Source organism: Schistocerca nitens, unplaced genomic scaffold (genome assembly GCF_023898315.1).
Source record: "Schistocerca nitens isolate TAMUIC-IGC-003100 unplaced genomic scaffold, iqSchNite1.1 HiC_scaffold_377, whole genome shotgun sequence".
Classification (NCBI taxonomy): domain Eukaryota; kingdom Metazoa; phylum Arthropoda; class Insecta; order Orthoptera; family Acrididae; genus Schistocerca; species Schistocerca nitens.
The window spans coordinates 1,779,063-1,796,662 of record NW_026045911.1 but is presented as its reverse complement, the minus strand read 5'-3'; the positions used below and the strand labels follow the sequence as shown (position 1 = coordinate 1,796,662).

Below are 17,600 nucleotides of genomic sequence, written 5' to 3'. Positions count from 1 at the left end.
TTCACATTATTCTCAAGTGTCACTGCTAACACGCCATTCTAGACGCTCATCTTCAGGTACTTCTTCGACTACTCTTCTTCTGGCCTTTACTTTAACCTTGGTGTAACCATTTGGTGATTTATTTGTATTAATGTTTAAACATCAGTCAATACTGTAATTGTAAAAGTGATTATTTATTTGCTGTAGGCTACAGGAAGAATGAACCTTCAGCAGAAGCTGTGTTCGTGACGTCAGCGAATCGTTCTGCTTTGTGGTTATCGAGACTTTGGCTCATGACTCTGATCCATACGTCTGTCCCCCAGCATCTAAGTGACAACGCAAGAAATCAAGTACCGCCCCATAAAACAGTGTTAAATTTATTACCATAGTTATTAAAGCAAAGCCGTCAATAAAACTGGACATCGGACGAAAGTAAAGAGGGAGGCTTGACGATTGTAGGGACATGGGAGCGGCAGTTCCGAATGTGGCGCCGGACTCCTGCGCTATCTGACGTCACTCGGTCCCACGCGGGGTCTACAAAAAATACGGGGCCCGCAACGAACTTGTGATGTGACACTAGTCCCCTTGTCCACCAGATTTCGCGAAAGCTCGGTTCCACGCAGGGCCCACGGGAATTCATACGTCAGTGAAAAAGTTGCTCACTAAAGGTCTTAACTTCGTTGTGTGCTATCGAGAGCCTGCACTCATTTAAATGCGCAGTTAAGAATTATTCAACGCGTCTAAAATAGTTACTGGTTCCTGCCGGGGACCGCTGCTGGCGCTCGTAAGACCTGTATGGTCACATTCTGTGACGTACACGCCGAGCCTGTCTTTTTCATGGGCCTTGGTCCCGTGGCAGGACAGAGCTGCTAGGACCTGCCCAACTTGCCTTCGAACATGCAAAGAGAAGACAACAACAAAATGAGAAGAACCAAGAAAACTACTCGTCAAAGAGATGCTCTGGAGGCAATGCAGGGAAAGCCTGCAAATACTCCGACCAACCAGGGTGAAGACCGCACACCCTGAAGAAGATGCTCTAGCTCGCGGCCCTCTCAGAAAGGTTCCACACGCTGACACTGTATCGATATAAGCAAAACACCGTGCCAGCCCCGGCAGTCAGCAATTTTAACTCCTACTGATGATGGAATTTGGAAATTTGTGGTAAAGTCTTACGGGACCAAACTGCTGAGGTCATCGGTCCCTAAGCCTACACACTACTTAATCGAACTTACACTAACTTACGCTATGGACAACACACGCTCCCATGCCCGAGGGAGGACTCGAACCTCCTACGGGGGGAGCCGCACAGACCGTAATAATGCGACCCAGACGACGCGGCTACCTCGCGCAGCTAATGACGGTGGCAGAGCCAGCTATCGAAAGCTCCAGTGTTTTATTTGAAGTGGCATAGCTTGTAAACTGAGAAGATTTTATTGAAGTATGTCACCAGGAAAGACTCCAAGAATACATAGTCATAAAAGAAGACCAAATCGGACGACCTCATCGACACTCACAGCGAATATGTAGTTGAATTGAGATAGCCCCTTCAACTGACATTCCCATTACAAAGAATTGGCTTATAAAACATTTTACCGATCGATTCTTCATTTCTGCTCATCTTTCTGGGTCATTTACCTGCTCGAATTAACAGAAGAGATAGAGAAGATCCAGTGCTGAGTGACGTAATTTGTCACGGGATCGTTCAGTGAGAGCATCATGGAGGTGTTCAACAAACTCCAATGACGGACGCCACAGAGGCGATGTACATCACGGAGAGATTCACTGTCGCAATATGTAAAAATTAGTGAATAAATAAAAATAGTGATAAAGTAAATAGTCGTTAATCCAACGCACCAGTCGAGAATGGTACAGGAAAATGGGTGACTAATAGGTACGAGAAGTACCCTAGGCCGTAATCTGTGGAGTCGTTTGCAGAGTATTGGTGTATATTTAAAATCTGCAGCTCAGTCATTCCTCATGTGAAGAGTGCAGATTTGTAGTGAGGGGATCAATACCTGATTCACCACTCACTCCCATGCTAAACTGTGGGACCTTTCCTTTTCGACAAGGTAGGCTATATATAAGTGACGTATCTTTTCTTCGTAGCGCATGGAACTGCTGTTACAGAAATGAATAGTGACTTACAGGTAGCTGTGGAGGTAAGCCGTCAGCTATTGGGCCTATCTGCACTATATTAAGAAAAGTGTTGGGATAGCCCTATGTAAAACAGTATCGACCACTAAATGTCACGTGAGGTGGACTAGCCAGTATAAGAGGAGGCGGTGAGTACAGTGTTGTCAGAAAAGAAGCAGTAACAGCAAAATGGGTCAGGCAGATCTCATTGACTTCCAACGTGGGCTAGCCATTGGATGTAACCAAATTAACAAACCCATCGTGGACATTTCAACACCTCTGAAGCTGCCAAGTGGACTGTTGATGAAATGGGTGTGAAGTGGAAATGTGAAGGAACAATCACAGCTGAACCAAGACCTGGCAGACCACACCTGTCGATGGACAGGAATAGTCGAGACTTGCAAAATATCGCATGAAATCAGCGGCAGGAATCACTCGCGAGTTACAAATAACTGTGCACAGGGAGTAACCAAATGGAGCACGTTTGGGAAGACTTATAACGTCGTCTCTGGCTCGGCTTTTGAGGAATAATGGGCAGCCAATATATACACTCCTGGAAATGGAAAAAAGAACACATTGACACCGGTGTGTCAGACCCACCATACTTGCTCCGGACACTGCGAGAGGGCTGTACAAGCAATGATCACACGCACGGCACAGCGGACACACCAGGAACCGCGGTGTTGGCCGTCGAATGGCGCTAGCTGCGCAGCATTTGTGCACCGCCGCCGTCAGTGTCAGCCAGTTTGCCGTGGCATACGGAGCTCCATCGCAGTCTTTAACACTGGTAGCATGCCGCGACAGCGTGGACGTGAACCGTATGTGCAGTTGACGGACTGTGAGCGAGGGCGTATAGTGGGCATGCGGGAGGCCGGGTGGACGTACCGCCGAATTGCTCAAAACGTGGGGCGTGAGGTCTCCACAGTACATCGATGTTGTCGCCAGTAGTCGGCGGAAGGTGCACGTGCCCGTCGACCTGGGACCGGACCGCAGCGACGCACGGATGCACGCCAAGACCGTAGGATCCTACGCAGTGCCGTAGGGGACCGCACCGCCACTTCCCAGAAAATTAGGGACACTGTTGCTCCTGGGGTATCGGCGAGGACCATTCGCAACCGTCTCCATGAAGCTGGGCTACGGTCCCGCACACCGTTAGGCCGTCTTCCGCTCACGCCCCAACATCGTGCAGCCCGCCTCCAGTGGTGTCGCGACAGGCGTGAATGGAGGGACGAATGGAGACGTGTCGTCTTCAGCGATGAGAGTCGCTTCTGCCTTGGTGCCAATGATGGTCGTATGCGTGTTTGGCGCCGTGCAGGTGAGCGCCACAATCAGGACTGCATACGACCGAGGCATACAGGGCCAACACCCAGCATCATGGTGTGGGGAGCGATCTCCTACACTGGCCGTACACCACTGGTGATCGTCGAGGGGACACTGGATAGTGCACGGTACATCCAAACCGTCATCGAACCCATCGTTCTACCATTCCTAGACCGGCAAGGGAACTTGCTGTTCCAACAGGACAACGCACGTCCGCATGTATCCCGTGCCACCCAACGTGCTCTAGAAGGTGTAAGTCAACTACCCTGGCCAGCAAGATCTCCGGATCTGTCCCCCATTGAGCATGTTTGGGACTGGATGAAGCGTCGTCTCACGCGGTCTGCACGTCCAGCACGAACGCTGGTCCAACTGAGGCGCCAGGTGGAAATGGCATGGCAAGCCGTTCCACAGGACTACATCCAGCATCTCTACGATCGTCTCCATGGGAGAATAGCAGCCTGCATTGCTGCGAAAGGTGGATATACACTGTACTAGTGCCGACATTGTGCATGCTGTGTTGCCTGTGTCTATGTGCCTGTGGTTCTGTCAGTGTGATCATGTGATGTATCTGACCCCAGGAATGTGTCAATAAAGTTTCCCCTTCCTGGGACAATGAATTCACGGTGTTCTTATTTCAATTTCCAGGAGTGTATATACCACAAGCCACTTCCCCTTAAAGAGTTTCTGTTTATTCGTTTTCCGCATTGCAACTCTTTACAGGCCCTAATGTTTCTTACATTATTATCGTGGTCTTTATACGAGATACTCGACTGTAGCAGTGGAGCTATTGCATAGTCTTTGGCGAACTGTGGTTGTCTAAATTTACTCAGCAGAGTTTCATGAGAACTATGTTGCCTTTCCTCTTCCAGAGATGCTCATTTAAGTTCCCTGAGTATACCTGTTACACTTACACGTGGCTCCGTCGTCCTTTTATTTTACTAATAGCTATTACAGATTTTGCGTGTTCATTCCACTTCACATTACTTATTAGTATTTTGCCTAAATACATTTATACAAAAAAAAAGAAACCACTCACCACTAAGGATTTACGAGAATGCGACGGAAATCGGTAGATGTGATATACATGTACAGACAAACAAATGATCACAATTTCAGAAAAATTCGATTATTTATTCAAGAGAAAGAGCTTCACAAATTGAGCAAGTCAATAACGCGTTTGTCCTCCTCTGGTCGTTATGCAAGCAGGTATTTGACTTGGAATTGATTGAGACAGTTGTTGTATGCCCCCTGAGGCATATCATTCCAAACTGTGTCCAGTTGGTGCGTCAGATGGTCAAAATCCCGAGCTGGTTGGAAGGCCCTACCCATAATACTCGAAATGTTCCCAACTGGGGAGAGATCCGGCGATCTTGTTGGGCAAGGTATGGCTTGTCAACCACGATGGCAAGCAGGTGTGCGGGCGGGCATTAACATGCTGAAATGTAAGCCCAGGATGTCTTGGCAGGAACAGTAACAAAACGGGGCGTAGAAAATCGTCGACGTACTTCTATGCTACAAGCATGCGGTGGATGACAATCTACGAGGTCCTACAATGAAAAGAAATGGCATCCCAGAGCATCACTCTCGGTTGTCGGGCCTTATGGCCGTAAGATAGCCTATTTCTGTCCAGGGCGCCTCCAGGCATGTTTTCACCGCTCATCGATGCTCAGTTCGAAGCGAGACTCATCTCTGAATCCTACTCCAATCACTGAGATTCCAGGACGAAGACGCATCTGGAGAGGCCTGGACAGTGGTAGGATAGCATATTCGTCTACCTCCGTAGGAGAGTGATGAGCGCGACTGACTGCCATGCAGTGAAACCAATTTCAGTTCGCATTCTTCTGAGGGATGTTGGAGGTAACAGAAGTACGTCGCGAGTCCAACTGAGGAAACCCTTGAATTAGAAGTTATGTCCGTGGGATGTATAAAACTGTAAACGGCTGAAAGAGCGTTGTCCTGGCTGCAAGTTCCTCTATACTGTATCAAAATGAAGCCACTGAAAGAAGGGGAGATGGTGACCGGTTAGCATCGCGAGTTCGTTCGCGCTTGACAGCAGTGTTAGCCCGAAATATTTAACCAGTATGAAATATTCCTGATGCTCGCCACTGAAGTTGCCGGTTATCTTCCTTTGTTATGTTCAATATCTCGTATTTACTCGCATTTAAAGAGAGCTGCTGTTCATTAGACCAAGGCGGTCATCCATGGGCGACACTTTCCTGTAGACTACAGCATCGCCAGCGAACATTCTGGTAGTGCTGCTGACACTATATGATAAATCGTTTGTGTGACTCGAGGACTTCAGTGGGGACTATTACGCTTCCTTGGCGTACACTTTAGTTTGTGATGTTCTGGGTCATAGTTGTCCAGTATCCATCAAGTGAATCACTTGTCTGTAATGATACATTCTATGACTATTTTTTAGTTATTACTCGAAGATATTGTACAGTGTCAACCTCTTTCAGAACTATAGCAAGATAGAAACAGTTTTTTCGCTTGCACCTGAAGTTTTCGTGAAATCATGTACGAATAAAGTAGCTTAAGATAATTCTGTGGCATAGCGTCTTACGATCCGTCATCCTTCAAATTTGTGACTGTTTTTTCACCGTATGGATCACAAAGCCACTTTTTATTATGGGCGATACCGCCGTCCTCGAAAAGCATCATCAGATCTTGTGATCCATGTACCACTTGCAGTAGGATCAACTGCGCATGACACACTGGCCACAACAATTGATTATGGATTTTGAAGAAAACCGAAATAGGTTATACAGTATACAGAAAGTGCTTTTATGATCCAGGCAGCTGTTTTTCACACAGATTATTTTTCCTCAGTCCCTTTTCTGACGAGGTAAGCTTTGATTGTGACCCCTTTTGGCGAGACAGGCCGTAGGTGGCACTAGTTTTTCGAATGGTAAGCTATTGCAGCTGATATTTTTTTTCGCAGACTATGTCGTGTGACTGGAGCCTCCCATCGGGTATGCCGTTCGCCGGGTGCAAGTCTTTCGATTTGACGCCACTTCGATGACTTGCGCGTCGATGGGGATGAAATGATAATAATTAGCACAACACAACACCCAGTCCCTGAGGGGAGAAAATGTCCGACCCAGCCGGGAATCGAACCCGGGCCCTTAGGATTGACAATCTGTCGCGCTGACCACTCAACTACCGGGGGCGAGCTTTGTAGACTATGAAAAGAGGGAATAAATGACTTTCGGATATGTACTAACAGTCACTGTTCCATTTGAGACCACTCTTCAACATCTTATGTCCCTGGACTGTAGTAGTGTTGGACTTACTCTCCACTACAGATGCTTTTTGTCTAGTGATAAATCAATTAAACAAAAGAGGGGCGGTATGGGAGCTACAGAGCACTGAAAGTCCGGATATTCTGGTAATGAAATTGTACATTCAGAACTTACGATGAAGCCCTACCACAATGTCTTCGTTAAGGTATCGCTCACAAATAACAGCCTCTTGGAGAGCAATTTTCTTGCTGTACCACAGTTCGATAAACAGATACAATATCACAATTAAGTCCACTCCCTAGAGAGAGTGCGGAGAGTAGACCAGATTGAAAGAAGCCTGCCATGGGTAACGAACACTACCACAGAAAACAGGGGTCAGACGTTAGAGCCCGCATCTCGTGGTCGTGCGGTAGCGTTCTCGCTTCCCACGCCCGGGTTCCCGGGTTCGATTCCCGGCGGGTCAGGGATTTTCTCTGCCTCGTGATGGCTGGGTGTTGTGTAATGTCCTTAGGTTAGTTAGGTTTAAGTAGTTCTAAGTTCTAGGGACTGATGACCATAGATGTTAAGTCCCATAGTGCTCAGAGCCATTTGAACCATTTGAATCAGACGTTAGAGCTTACCACGTTACAAAATGTGGATATGCAAAGTCGATACTTCACAGTACACATGCCGCGGTAGTACAGTCGTAACATCCGTAGTTGCAGCCCGCTTCCGAGGCCTAAACACAAGGCTTCTCCCAAAGTTATGGAAGGTAACAGTTGTAACAAAATTGCAGTAACTGTCGCTTGACGACTATCGAGATTCAGACTCGTTCAGAATCTGTGTGGGCTGGAGAGTGGCTCTCCGGGCTGTTTCCAGACTCGGACGCCGCTCCTCGGTGTGTGTCGGCAGTTAACAAATAGATTCGCGTAGCTAGCGTGACAGGGGGTGGAAACGAAGTGTTGGTGCAGCATCGCTCCGGCGGAGAAATGGTCTCTTTGACCCTCTGCATGCGACACGTTTTGATCGCCAATGCTCCGACGATGGTCACTTAAATTTGAAATAATGACCAGGGAATTTTGCTGGACTTCGCCGTCTTAGGGGTTTTCTATATTAATTAAAAAGGGAATATCGAAGTTACCCCGCCCCTACAATCGGTTGTGCTCTGTCTAGACAAATTGGTGGTGCTTTTTTTTTTTTTGAGAAAATTTACTCAGTAGAATCAAAAGGGAGATTAAGTTTGGCAACTTGTTAGTTAATCAACTGAACGGTCTGAGTTTAGTATCAAATTATACAAAATTTAATCAGGACTTGTAACAGCATAACTCTAGTGCTCTACTGATTTATTTATTTATTTTTTTTTTCATTTAATGTTACATCGTTTAGCTTCTGTAAGTGTATTTGGATCGATAACACAAAATTGTATACTCCTTTCTTTGTTAAGACTGTGATGTCATGGTTTGATTCTATGCAATGTGGTATATCTGTCATTTAAATTCTTTGTCCCATTTGGAGGGAACAAAACTTACTATATATAATTGTAATTTCTGTGTGAGTAATTTTTTTTAGAAATGTCAATATGTCCAAATGTTCTGTTTTATTTAATGTGTTTGGTTGCTGTTATGTAAACTGCTGATCCTCACTTAGGGTTCTTAGTTTGTATGTAAAAGGTGTAGTGGTTCCCCTCAGGAACGGAACTGTGTAGCGCGCGCAAATTGTGGTTGGCCTAGGCTATCGAACTGTGCACTGCCATGTTAATGTTGTATATTGTGCTGGTTCCGAGAGAGGTTTTTTTCTGCCACTTTCCCATGCCTCGGATGGATGGATAAATAGCTGGAACGATTCTGGAATTGGTATCTATCATCGCCACCAAGAAATGACAGAGTCCAGCAAATCTGCCTGCAATTCCACCTACCAACATGCAATCGCCACCACATTGCGCAATCACTATAATGGAGCACTATAATAATGTACAGTGAAGGATCAGCTCATTGGATGTTTTAGTGGGCACAAATATAAGGTAACTTGTAACTGAATTTATGTACCTACCCTGTTTTTTTCCTTATCATAACACCTCTCAGGTTCCTCTCCGTTTGAACTATAGTGATTACCGAGTGTCCCTACTGAAAGAACATTAAAGACCAGTGTCTAAAAAATGGCTCTGAGCACTATGGGACTCAACTGCTGAGGTCATTAGTCCCCTAGAACTTAGAACTAGTTAAACCTAACTAACCTAAGGACATCACAAACATCCATGCCCGAGGCAGGATTCGAACCTGCGACCGTAGCGGTCTTGCGGTTCCAGACTGCAGCGCCTTTAACCGCACGGCCACTTTCGGCCGGCAGACCAGTGTCTCTGCTAATTAATGCCTCCTGAACATAGTAAAAAGAAAGTTAAAGTTAATGTGGCAAGAGAGTGAGTTAAAGTTAATGATGCTTGCTGGAAATAATTTTTCTAGTAAAACTGCTTATTAATGTGTTGTTGCCAACTTCAAATTAAAAGTTCTGAAGACTGAGGCTTATAAAGTTTTGCTTAGTAAATGATCACATTATTGCCTGTTGTAAATCGCAGAAGGTGAGTCAGTATCTTACATATATGTTAATGTTGTCTCTCAATGTAGTAAAAGTGGAAAACTGCAGTTGTGAAACGTTATATACTCATGTTTGCTAAGTGTTTGTCTCTCTTGTGTATTGGAAGTGCATATTAATACACTCCTGGAAATTGAAATAAGAACACCGTGAATTCATTGTCCCAGGAAGGGGAAACTTTATTGACACATTCCTGGGGTCAGATACATCACATGATCACACTGACAGAACCACAGGCACATAGACACAGGCAACAGAGCATGCACAATGTCGGCACTAGTACAGTGTATATCCACCTTTCGCAGCAATGCAGGCTGCTATTCTCCCATGGAGACGATCGTAGAGATGCTGGATGTAGTCCTGTGGAACGGCTTGCCATGCCATTTCCACCTGGCGCCTCAGTTGGACCAGCGTTCGTGCTGGACGTGCAGACCGCGTGAGACGACGCTTCATCCAGTCCCAAACATGCTCAATGGGGGACAGATCCGGAGATCTTGCTGGCCAGGGTAGTTGACTTACACCTTCTAGAGCACGTTGGGTGGCACGGGATACATGCGGACGTGCATTGTCCTGTTGGAACAGCAAGTTCCCTTGCCGGTCTAGGAATGGTAGAACGATGGGTTCGATGACGGTTTGGATGTACCGTGCACTATTCAGTGTCCCCTCGACGATCACCAGTGGTGTACGGCCAGTGTAGGAGATCGCTCCCCACACCATGATGCCGGGTGTTGGCCCTGTGTGCCTCGGTCGTATGCAGTCCTGATTGTGGCGCTCACCTGCACGGCGCCAAACACGCATACGACCATCATTGGCACCAAGGCAGAAGCGACTCTCATCGCTGAAGACGACACGTCTCCATTCGTCCCTCCATTCACGCCTGTCGCGACACCACTGGAGGCGGGCTGCACGATGTTGGGGCGTGAGCGGAAGACGGCCTAACGGTGTGCGGGACCGTAGCCCAGCTTCATGGAGACGGTTGCGAATGGTCCTCGCCGATACCCCAGGACCAACAGTGTCCCTAATTTGCTGGGAAGTGGCGGTGCGGTCCCCTACGGCACTGCGTAGGATCCTACGGTCTTGGCGTGTATCCGTGCGTCGCTGCGGTCCGGTCCCAGGTCGACGGGCACGTGCACCTTCCGTCGACCACTGGCGACAACATCGATGTACTGTTGAGACCTCACGCCCCACGTGTTGAGCAATTAGGCGGTACGTCCACCCGGCCTCCCGCATGCCCACTATACGCCCTCGCTTAAAGTCCGTCAACTGCACATACGGTTCATGTCCACGCTGTCGCGGCATGCTACCAGTGTTAAAGACTGCGATGGAGCTCCGTATGCCACGGCAAACTGGCTGACACTGACGGCGGCGGTGCACAAATGCTGCGCAGCTAGCGCCATTCGACGGCCAACACCGCGGTTCCTGGTGTGTCCGCTGTGCCGTGCGTGTGATCATTGCTTGTACAGCCCTCTCGCAGTGTCCGGAGCAAGTGTGGTGGGTCTGATACACCGGTGTCAATGTGTTCTTTTTTCCATTTCCAGGAGTGTAATATAACAGGATCCACAGTTTGTCTATTGTGTTATTGCTAGGTAACAATTAACGGAAAGACCACTAATTATGAAAACCATAATTTCTTTATTCAAATGATAGTGATAAGCAACCTGTTAGTGGATTCCAATTAACTTTCATTTTAAATAGTAAAGTATTTAACTGAGAGAGACTTAACCTATATCCAATTAATGATTCTACAGTGAATAGTAATAATAACGTTATAAAGACTATTCAGTTTGAGTAAGCCCTGAAAGTAATAGTGTGTTTCGGTATCTGTTTTAATTTTGCAAATAGTTTGTGCTGCTCTAACTGTTAGTTTCAATCTTACCGTAAACATATGTATGTGTCAGAGTTCACTGCACTCGCGTGTGACAAAGTATAGGTTGTGTTTATCCATTAAAGTTACTAATAACTATTTTCTTGAATGAGAATGTTAATCATTCTCTTGCCTAGTTAGGCTAGCGACCGTTTTCTTTATCAGTTAAACAGTGCAGATAGGCAAAATTTTGTTTGTTACTGTTCAAATATTTACGTAATTCTGACTTTCATTTCCGATAAGCCACCTCCGTTAGGTACAACACGGTCAACATAACAAAATTGGTGCTAACGGTTCAAATGGCTCTGAGCACTATGGGACTTAACAGCTATGGTCATCAGTCCCCTAGAACTTAGAACTACTTAAACCTAACTAACCTAAGGACAACACGCAACACCCAGTCATCACGAGGCAGAGAAAATCCCTGACCCCGCCGGGAATCGAACCCGGGACCCCGTGCTCGCGAAGCGAGAACGCTACCGCGAGACCACGAGCTGCGGACTAACAAAATTCCTCTCAGAGGGTAACACTGGTCTGTTGCTTTATACCATAATTGCTTTAACAAGATAGTTTTATTTCACGACCTGCCTACAACTTTAAGGTTATGGTACAGCAGTAGCAAACGGACGGGAGTGTTCTAGACTCCTAATCTGTGACTGAAATCAATGAATTGATTATATTTCTCTCTCTTCCTTTGTGGAAGGAACTGGTGTGGATAGTGGCTGTGGTCCCGCCAAGTGCAGCGTCCGCGCTTACATAGGTCACTGAGTTACGCTATGTGCGTAGCAATGCAGCGAGAGACCCAGCTGGTGACTCACCCCTCGTCGCCGAGGTGGACCGTGAGGTCGACCCTCTGTCGGAGCGGCCAGCTCTCCCCCGGCAGGCGGTCGGACTGTCCGTGGGCCGCCGCCACCACCAGCACCAGGGCAGCCAGACATCTCACACCTGTCATCACGCACCACCTGGACGCAGCACACGGAAATAAACGTTCCATTAACACGTACCCAGGCCGTGTGTTTAACCACTTCATGCCTTAACAGCTAAATTACAAATACCTGTGACAAAACAGCTCAAAAGGAGTAAAGACATAAGCACACTGGACAAAAGTTATTTGCCAGGATACACCACGCTAGTACAGTGTAACACCGCATATATTCTTGGTAATGGCCTCAAGTCTGCGAGGAATTTAGTCCAGATGAAAGCACTCATTGATGATTAGATCTGTAGGGCTCTCAAACTGTGGTGATGATTGACACGTTTCCTTTGCTATTCCAAATAGTCCCAGACGTTTTCCATGACAAGGGTGTCGAACCCACGGCCCAAAGCAAGTATCAGTACAGCCCAAGAAGTGAACATATATATATATATATATATATATATATATATATATATATATATATATATATAGGGTGAGTCGCGTAAGACGTCACACCCCCATTATTCCGTTGGCGCTTGCACGTATCGACAAGAGGAATCGCCCCCGGAATAATAGGGGTGTTACATCTTTCGCGACTCACCATATATATATATATATATATATATATATATATATATATATATATATATGTGTGTGTGTGTGTGTGTGTGTTTGTGTGTGTGTGTAAAGTTATGATAAGTTGAATATTTTAAATTTGAAACCTCCCCCGCATGGTGCCATTATCTAAGTACACTCCTGGAAATTGAAATAAGAACACCGTGAATTCATTGTCCCAGGAAGGGGAAACTTCATTGACACATTCCTGGGGTCAGATACATCACATGATCACACTGACAGAACCACAGGCACATAGACACAGGCAACAGAGCATGCACAATGTCGGCACTACTACAGTGTATATCCACCTTTCGCAGCAATGCAGGCTGCTATTCTCCCATGGAGACGATCGTAGAGATGCTGGATGTAGTCCTGTGGAACGGCTTGCCATGCCATTTCCTCCTGGCGCCTCAGTTGGAGCAGCGTTCGTGCTGGACGTGCAGACCGCGTGAGACGACGCTTCATCCAGTCCCAAACATGCTCAATGGGGGACAGATCCGGAGATCTTGCTGGCCAGGGTAGTTGACTTACACCTTCTAGAGCACGTTGGGTGGCACGGGATACATGCGGACGTGCATTGTCCTGTTGGAACAGCAAGTTCCCTTGCCGGTCTAGGAATGGTAGAACGATGGGTTCGATGACGGTTTGGATGTACCGTGCACTATTCAGTGTCCCCTCGACGATCACCAGTGGTGTACGGCCAGTGTAGGAGATCGCTCTCCACACCATGATGCCGGGTGTTGGCCCTGTGTGCCTCGGTCGTATGCAGTCCTGATTGTGGCGCTCACCTGCACGGCGCCAAACACGCATACGACCATCATTGGCACCAAGGCAGAAGCGACTCTCATCGCTGAAGACGACACGTCTCCATTCGTCCCTCCATTCACGCCTGTCGCGACACCACTGGAGGCGGGCTGCACGATGTTGGGGCGTGAGCGGAAGACGGCCTAACGGTGTGCGGGACCGTAACCCAGCTTCATGGAGACGGTTGCGAATGGTCCTCGCCGATACCCCAGGAGCAACAGTGTCCCTAATTTGCTGGGAAGTGGCGGTGCGGTCCCCTACGGCACTGCGTAGGATCCTACGGTCTTGGCGTGCATCCGTGCGTCGCTGCGGTCCGGTCCCAGGTCGACGGGCACGTGCACCTTCCGCCGACCACTGGCGACAACATCGATGTACTGTGGAGACCTCACGCCCCACGTGTTGAGCAATTCGGCGGTACGTCCACCCGGCCTCCCGCATGCCCACTATACGCCCTCGCTCAAAGTCCGTCAACTGCGCATACGGTTCACGTCCACGCTGTCGCGGCATGCTACCAGTGTTAAAGACTGCGATGGAGCTCCGTATGCCACGGCAAACTGGCTGACACTGACGGCGGCGGTGCACAAATGCTGCGCAGCTAGCGCCATTCGACGGCCAACACCGCGGTTCCTGGTGTGTCCGCTGTGCCGTGCGTGTGATCATTGCTTGTACAGCCCTCTCGCAGTGTCCGGAGCAAGTATGGTGGGTCTGACACACCGGTGTCAATGTGTTCTTTTTTCCATTTCCAGGAGTGTAGTTTATTCTGTTCTTAACATTGTCGCCTCTGCTACACATCAACCTCGTCTCGTTCTAATAACTGGTCAATCCGCCAAATGTGCTGGTCTGTTATCTTACGGCTACTTCATACATAAAATGTCAAATTAATTCTCTCTTGCTTTTTTAGAATAACGAACCATAAATTAATAAATTCTAAACAATTTAAATGTGTCAACAATATGCCTCTGGCAGCCCCTTCTTTCCTCGAATTATGTTTATTTTACTTTTTATGGAATTAAAAAAATTTTAATTTTAAAAAGTAATATATCTATCATTTTCTCAGACATTTCTACAAAATTTTCTCTGTTTCATCTATCTGCACACAGTAAACTTCTTTCATGAAGTCTTTTGAATGTACTGAGTAGGAGAATTCTGATAAATTTTAATTGTATTTCTGTAATTATAATATAAAACTCGTGCAAAATTCAAAGCACTTTCCCCCATATCTCATCTTACACTTGAGTTTATAGAAATAGGTGTACAAAATATGTGAGTGCAGGCTTTGTCGGCGAATTTCATATATGAAGTCTTCACGGGTTGTCAGCCGAGTAGCGTCATCGTCTCGTAGCATCTTCGCCTGAAGATGATGGAGACGCATTCCATCGATACGTTGCTACGAGACGACGACGCTACTCGGCTGACAACCCGTGAACACTTCATATAAGTGTACAAAATATCGTAATTCTAGGCTTCATAGATTCTGAGAAAAATGTACATAACCTGTAAACTTTCAGAAACATAATTTCAGGAAATGCAATTTAAAGTTCACTCTAACGTTTGTTTTATGTCACCTTTTCAGAAGTCCTCAGATTTGTATTTATGGTCCTCCTTCCCTTCAAGATTTCTCATTTCTTGCTTGTTTTCCGCCTCCTTTCCTTTACTAGATCTTCAACTGACTTTTCAGCTGGAGAGACATGCTGTAAATCTATTTTTTTCTCAATATATCTCGATGGCAATTTCTTATCTTAAAGCCAATTCTCTGTAATACCTTCATCCTCCCTACGTTCCCATAATTAAATACAATAACTGCATAATAAGCTGCAATTCTGACAACTATAGCAGATAAAAATGTGGTTTTAAGGGCATCGTTTCCATATGAGTTAATTTAGAGACTGGTTTGGTTTCTGGGTTTTGCCATGAACACACTTTTTTAAAAGTTCAGAATCTGCCAGAAACCTGTAAGTGTGCTTAACAACATCTAGGATACAATTTGGAAGCCTCTCCTTGTGAATTTAGGGGTTGTTATCCCTCTCCCTCTGAATGTGTAGAGACTTACACCAGTTGTTTTGGCACAGTGGATGAATGGGATGTTCATCTTTTGAGAACGTGTGGAAATACGTATCCCATACCGCATTTTTCATGTCGCGTACACTGAATAGGCTCTGTCTGACAGCCTTACCATTATACACTTGAAGAGTGTCTAAAATTTTCTTTGTGAGTCTGTAGTGTCCACCAATGCCCTGTCCATCTTCCAACTTTTTGCCCTTCGTATCACCGACAAGGCTGCTTATTCCCATCTTTATGATCTACAAAAACAGAGAGTATATATCACAGCCTTCTAGAAGCATCCGTGCACGTTTGCTTGAAAGTAATCCACGGTATCGTTGTTCACAGAACTTATTGACCATAAGCTCTACTAATAAGTGCCAAAACATCCCAAAGGTGTTCTATAGGATTCAGGTCACGACTCCGTGCAGGCCAATCCGTAACAGGGATGTGTAACCACTCCGCCACAGGCCGTGCATTATGAACAGCTGGTCAATCATATTGAAAGATTCAGTCGCCATCACCGAATTGCTCTTCAACAGTGCGGAGCAAGAAGGTGTTTAAAACATCAATGTAGGCCAGTGCTGTGATAGTGTCAAGAAAACAACAAGAGGTGCAAGCCCCCCACCTCCCCCGCATGAAAAACACGACCACACCATAACACCACAGCCTCCGAATTTTACTGTTGGCACTACACACTCTGGCAGACGACGTTCACCGGGCACTCGCCATACCCACACCCTGCCATCGGATCGCCACATTGTGTACCGTGATTCGTCACTCCACACAACATTTTTCCACTGTTCAATCGTCCAATGTTTACGCTCCTTACACCAAGCGAGGCGTCGTTTGGCATTTACCGGCGTGATGTGTGGCTTATGAGCAGCCGCTCGACCATGAAATCCACGTTTTCTCACCTCCCGCCTGTCATAGTACTTGCATTGGATCCTGATGCAGTTTGGAATTTCTGTGTGATGGTCTGGATAGATGTCTGCCTCTGCAACTGTCGGCAGTCCCTGCTAGTCAACAGACGAGGTCGGCCTGTACGCTTTTGTGCTGTACGTGCCCCTTAACGTTTCCACTTCACTATCAAGTCGGAAACAGTGGACCAAGGGATATTAGGAGTATGGAAATCTCGCGTACAGACGTATGACACAAGTGACTCCCAACCACCTGACCACGATCGAACTCCGTGAGCTCCGCGGGTCGTCCCATTCTGCTCTCTCATGATGTCTAATGACTACTGAGGTCACTGATATGAAGAACCTGGCAGTAGGTGGCAGCACAATGCACCTAATATGGTTCAAATGGCTCTGAGCACTATGGGACTTAACATCTATGGTCATCAGTCCCCTAGAACTTAGAACTACTTAAACCTAACTAACCTAAGGACAGCACACAACACCCAGTCATCACGAGGCGGAGAAAATCCCTGACCCCGCCGGGAATCGAACCCGGGAACCCGAGCGTGGGAAGCGAGACCTAATATGGAAAACGGATTTTTTGGGTGTGGCCGGATACTTTTGATCAAATAGTGTACGTCTATGGTATCAAAAGTTGGGGCCGGCAATGACTGCTGTCGAACAGCGTCGGCTGTTACTGTACCTCCGGCACGTTATTGTTCGAATGTGTTTTTGCCGTGGCGTCGGAACGTGATGTATGGGGAGAAAGTCTGCCCTTTGTCAGGCGAAGATACCGGCCTCACTGGCGCAGCGTAAATGAGGGGAAAGGTCATGGCCGCATGATCCTGCTACTGATAGCCCAGTGGGTGTTGCGTAAGGCATCGTTAGAGACTCGTCGACCTGACGTGGCTTTCCTGGCCACATTCAGAACATTTGCACGGCTGTCTACCGTGTATTATTATTACTTGAGAGCACCAATTTTGTTGTATGTCGGCACGTATTTAGTTAGCTCCATCTGAACCTGGCTGATTCTCTTAAGGGACAATTATGTAGTGAACGTATTCCGTTTTGCGGCTACTTCGTCCAGCACTTTCCCACTTGCTTATAAGGCAGCAACGGCGTCAGGGAGCACTTCAAAGGGAAGCTAAGCGGATCTAAGGCTTCCTTCATCCCTTGTTGACCAATCTGGCGTGCCAGTTGAAGACAGAAAT

The 17,600-nt window shown here is 46.8% G+C and overlaps 1 protein-coding gene across 1 annotated transcript in view; it reads right to left on the bottom strand.

The window, feature by feature from the left end:
• The window catches only part of LOC126229656 (aminopeptidase N-like), a 137,894-nt gene extending 125,833 nt beyond the window's left edge, over positions 1 to 12,061 (bottom strand). Inside the window, exon 1 of the mRNA XM_049942379.1 lies at positions 11,928 to 12,061. Coding sequence (XP_049798336.1) covers positions 11,928 to 12,061 — 134 coding nt within the window. The remainder of the gene's footprint in view (positions 1 to 11,927) is intronic.
• Between the last annotated feature and the right edge of the window lie 5,539 nt (positions 12,062 to 17,600).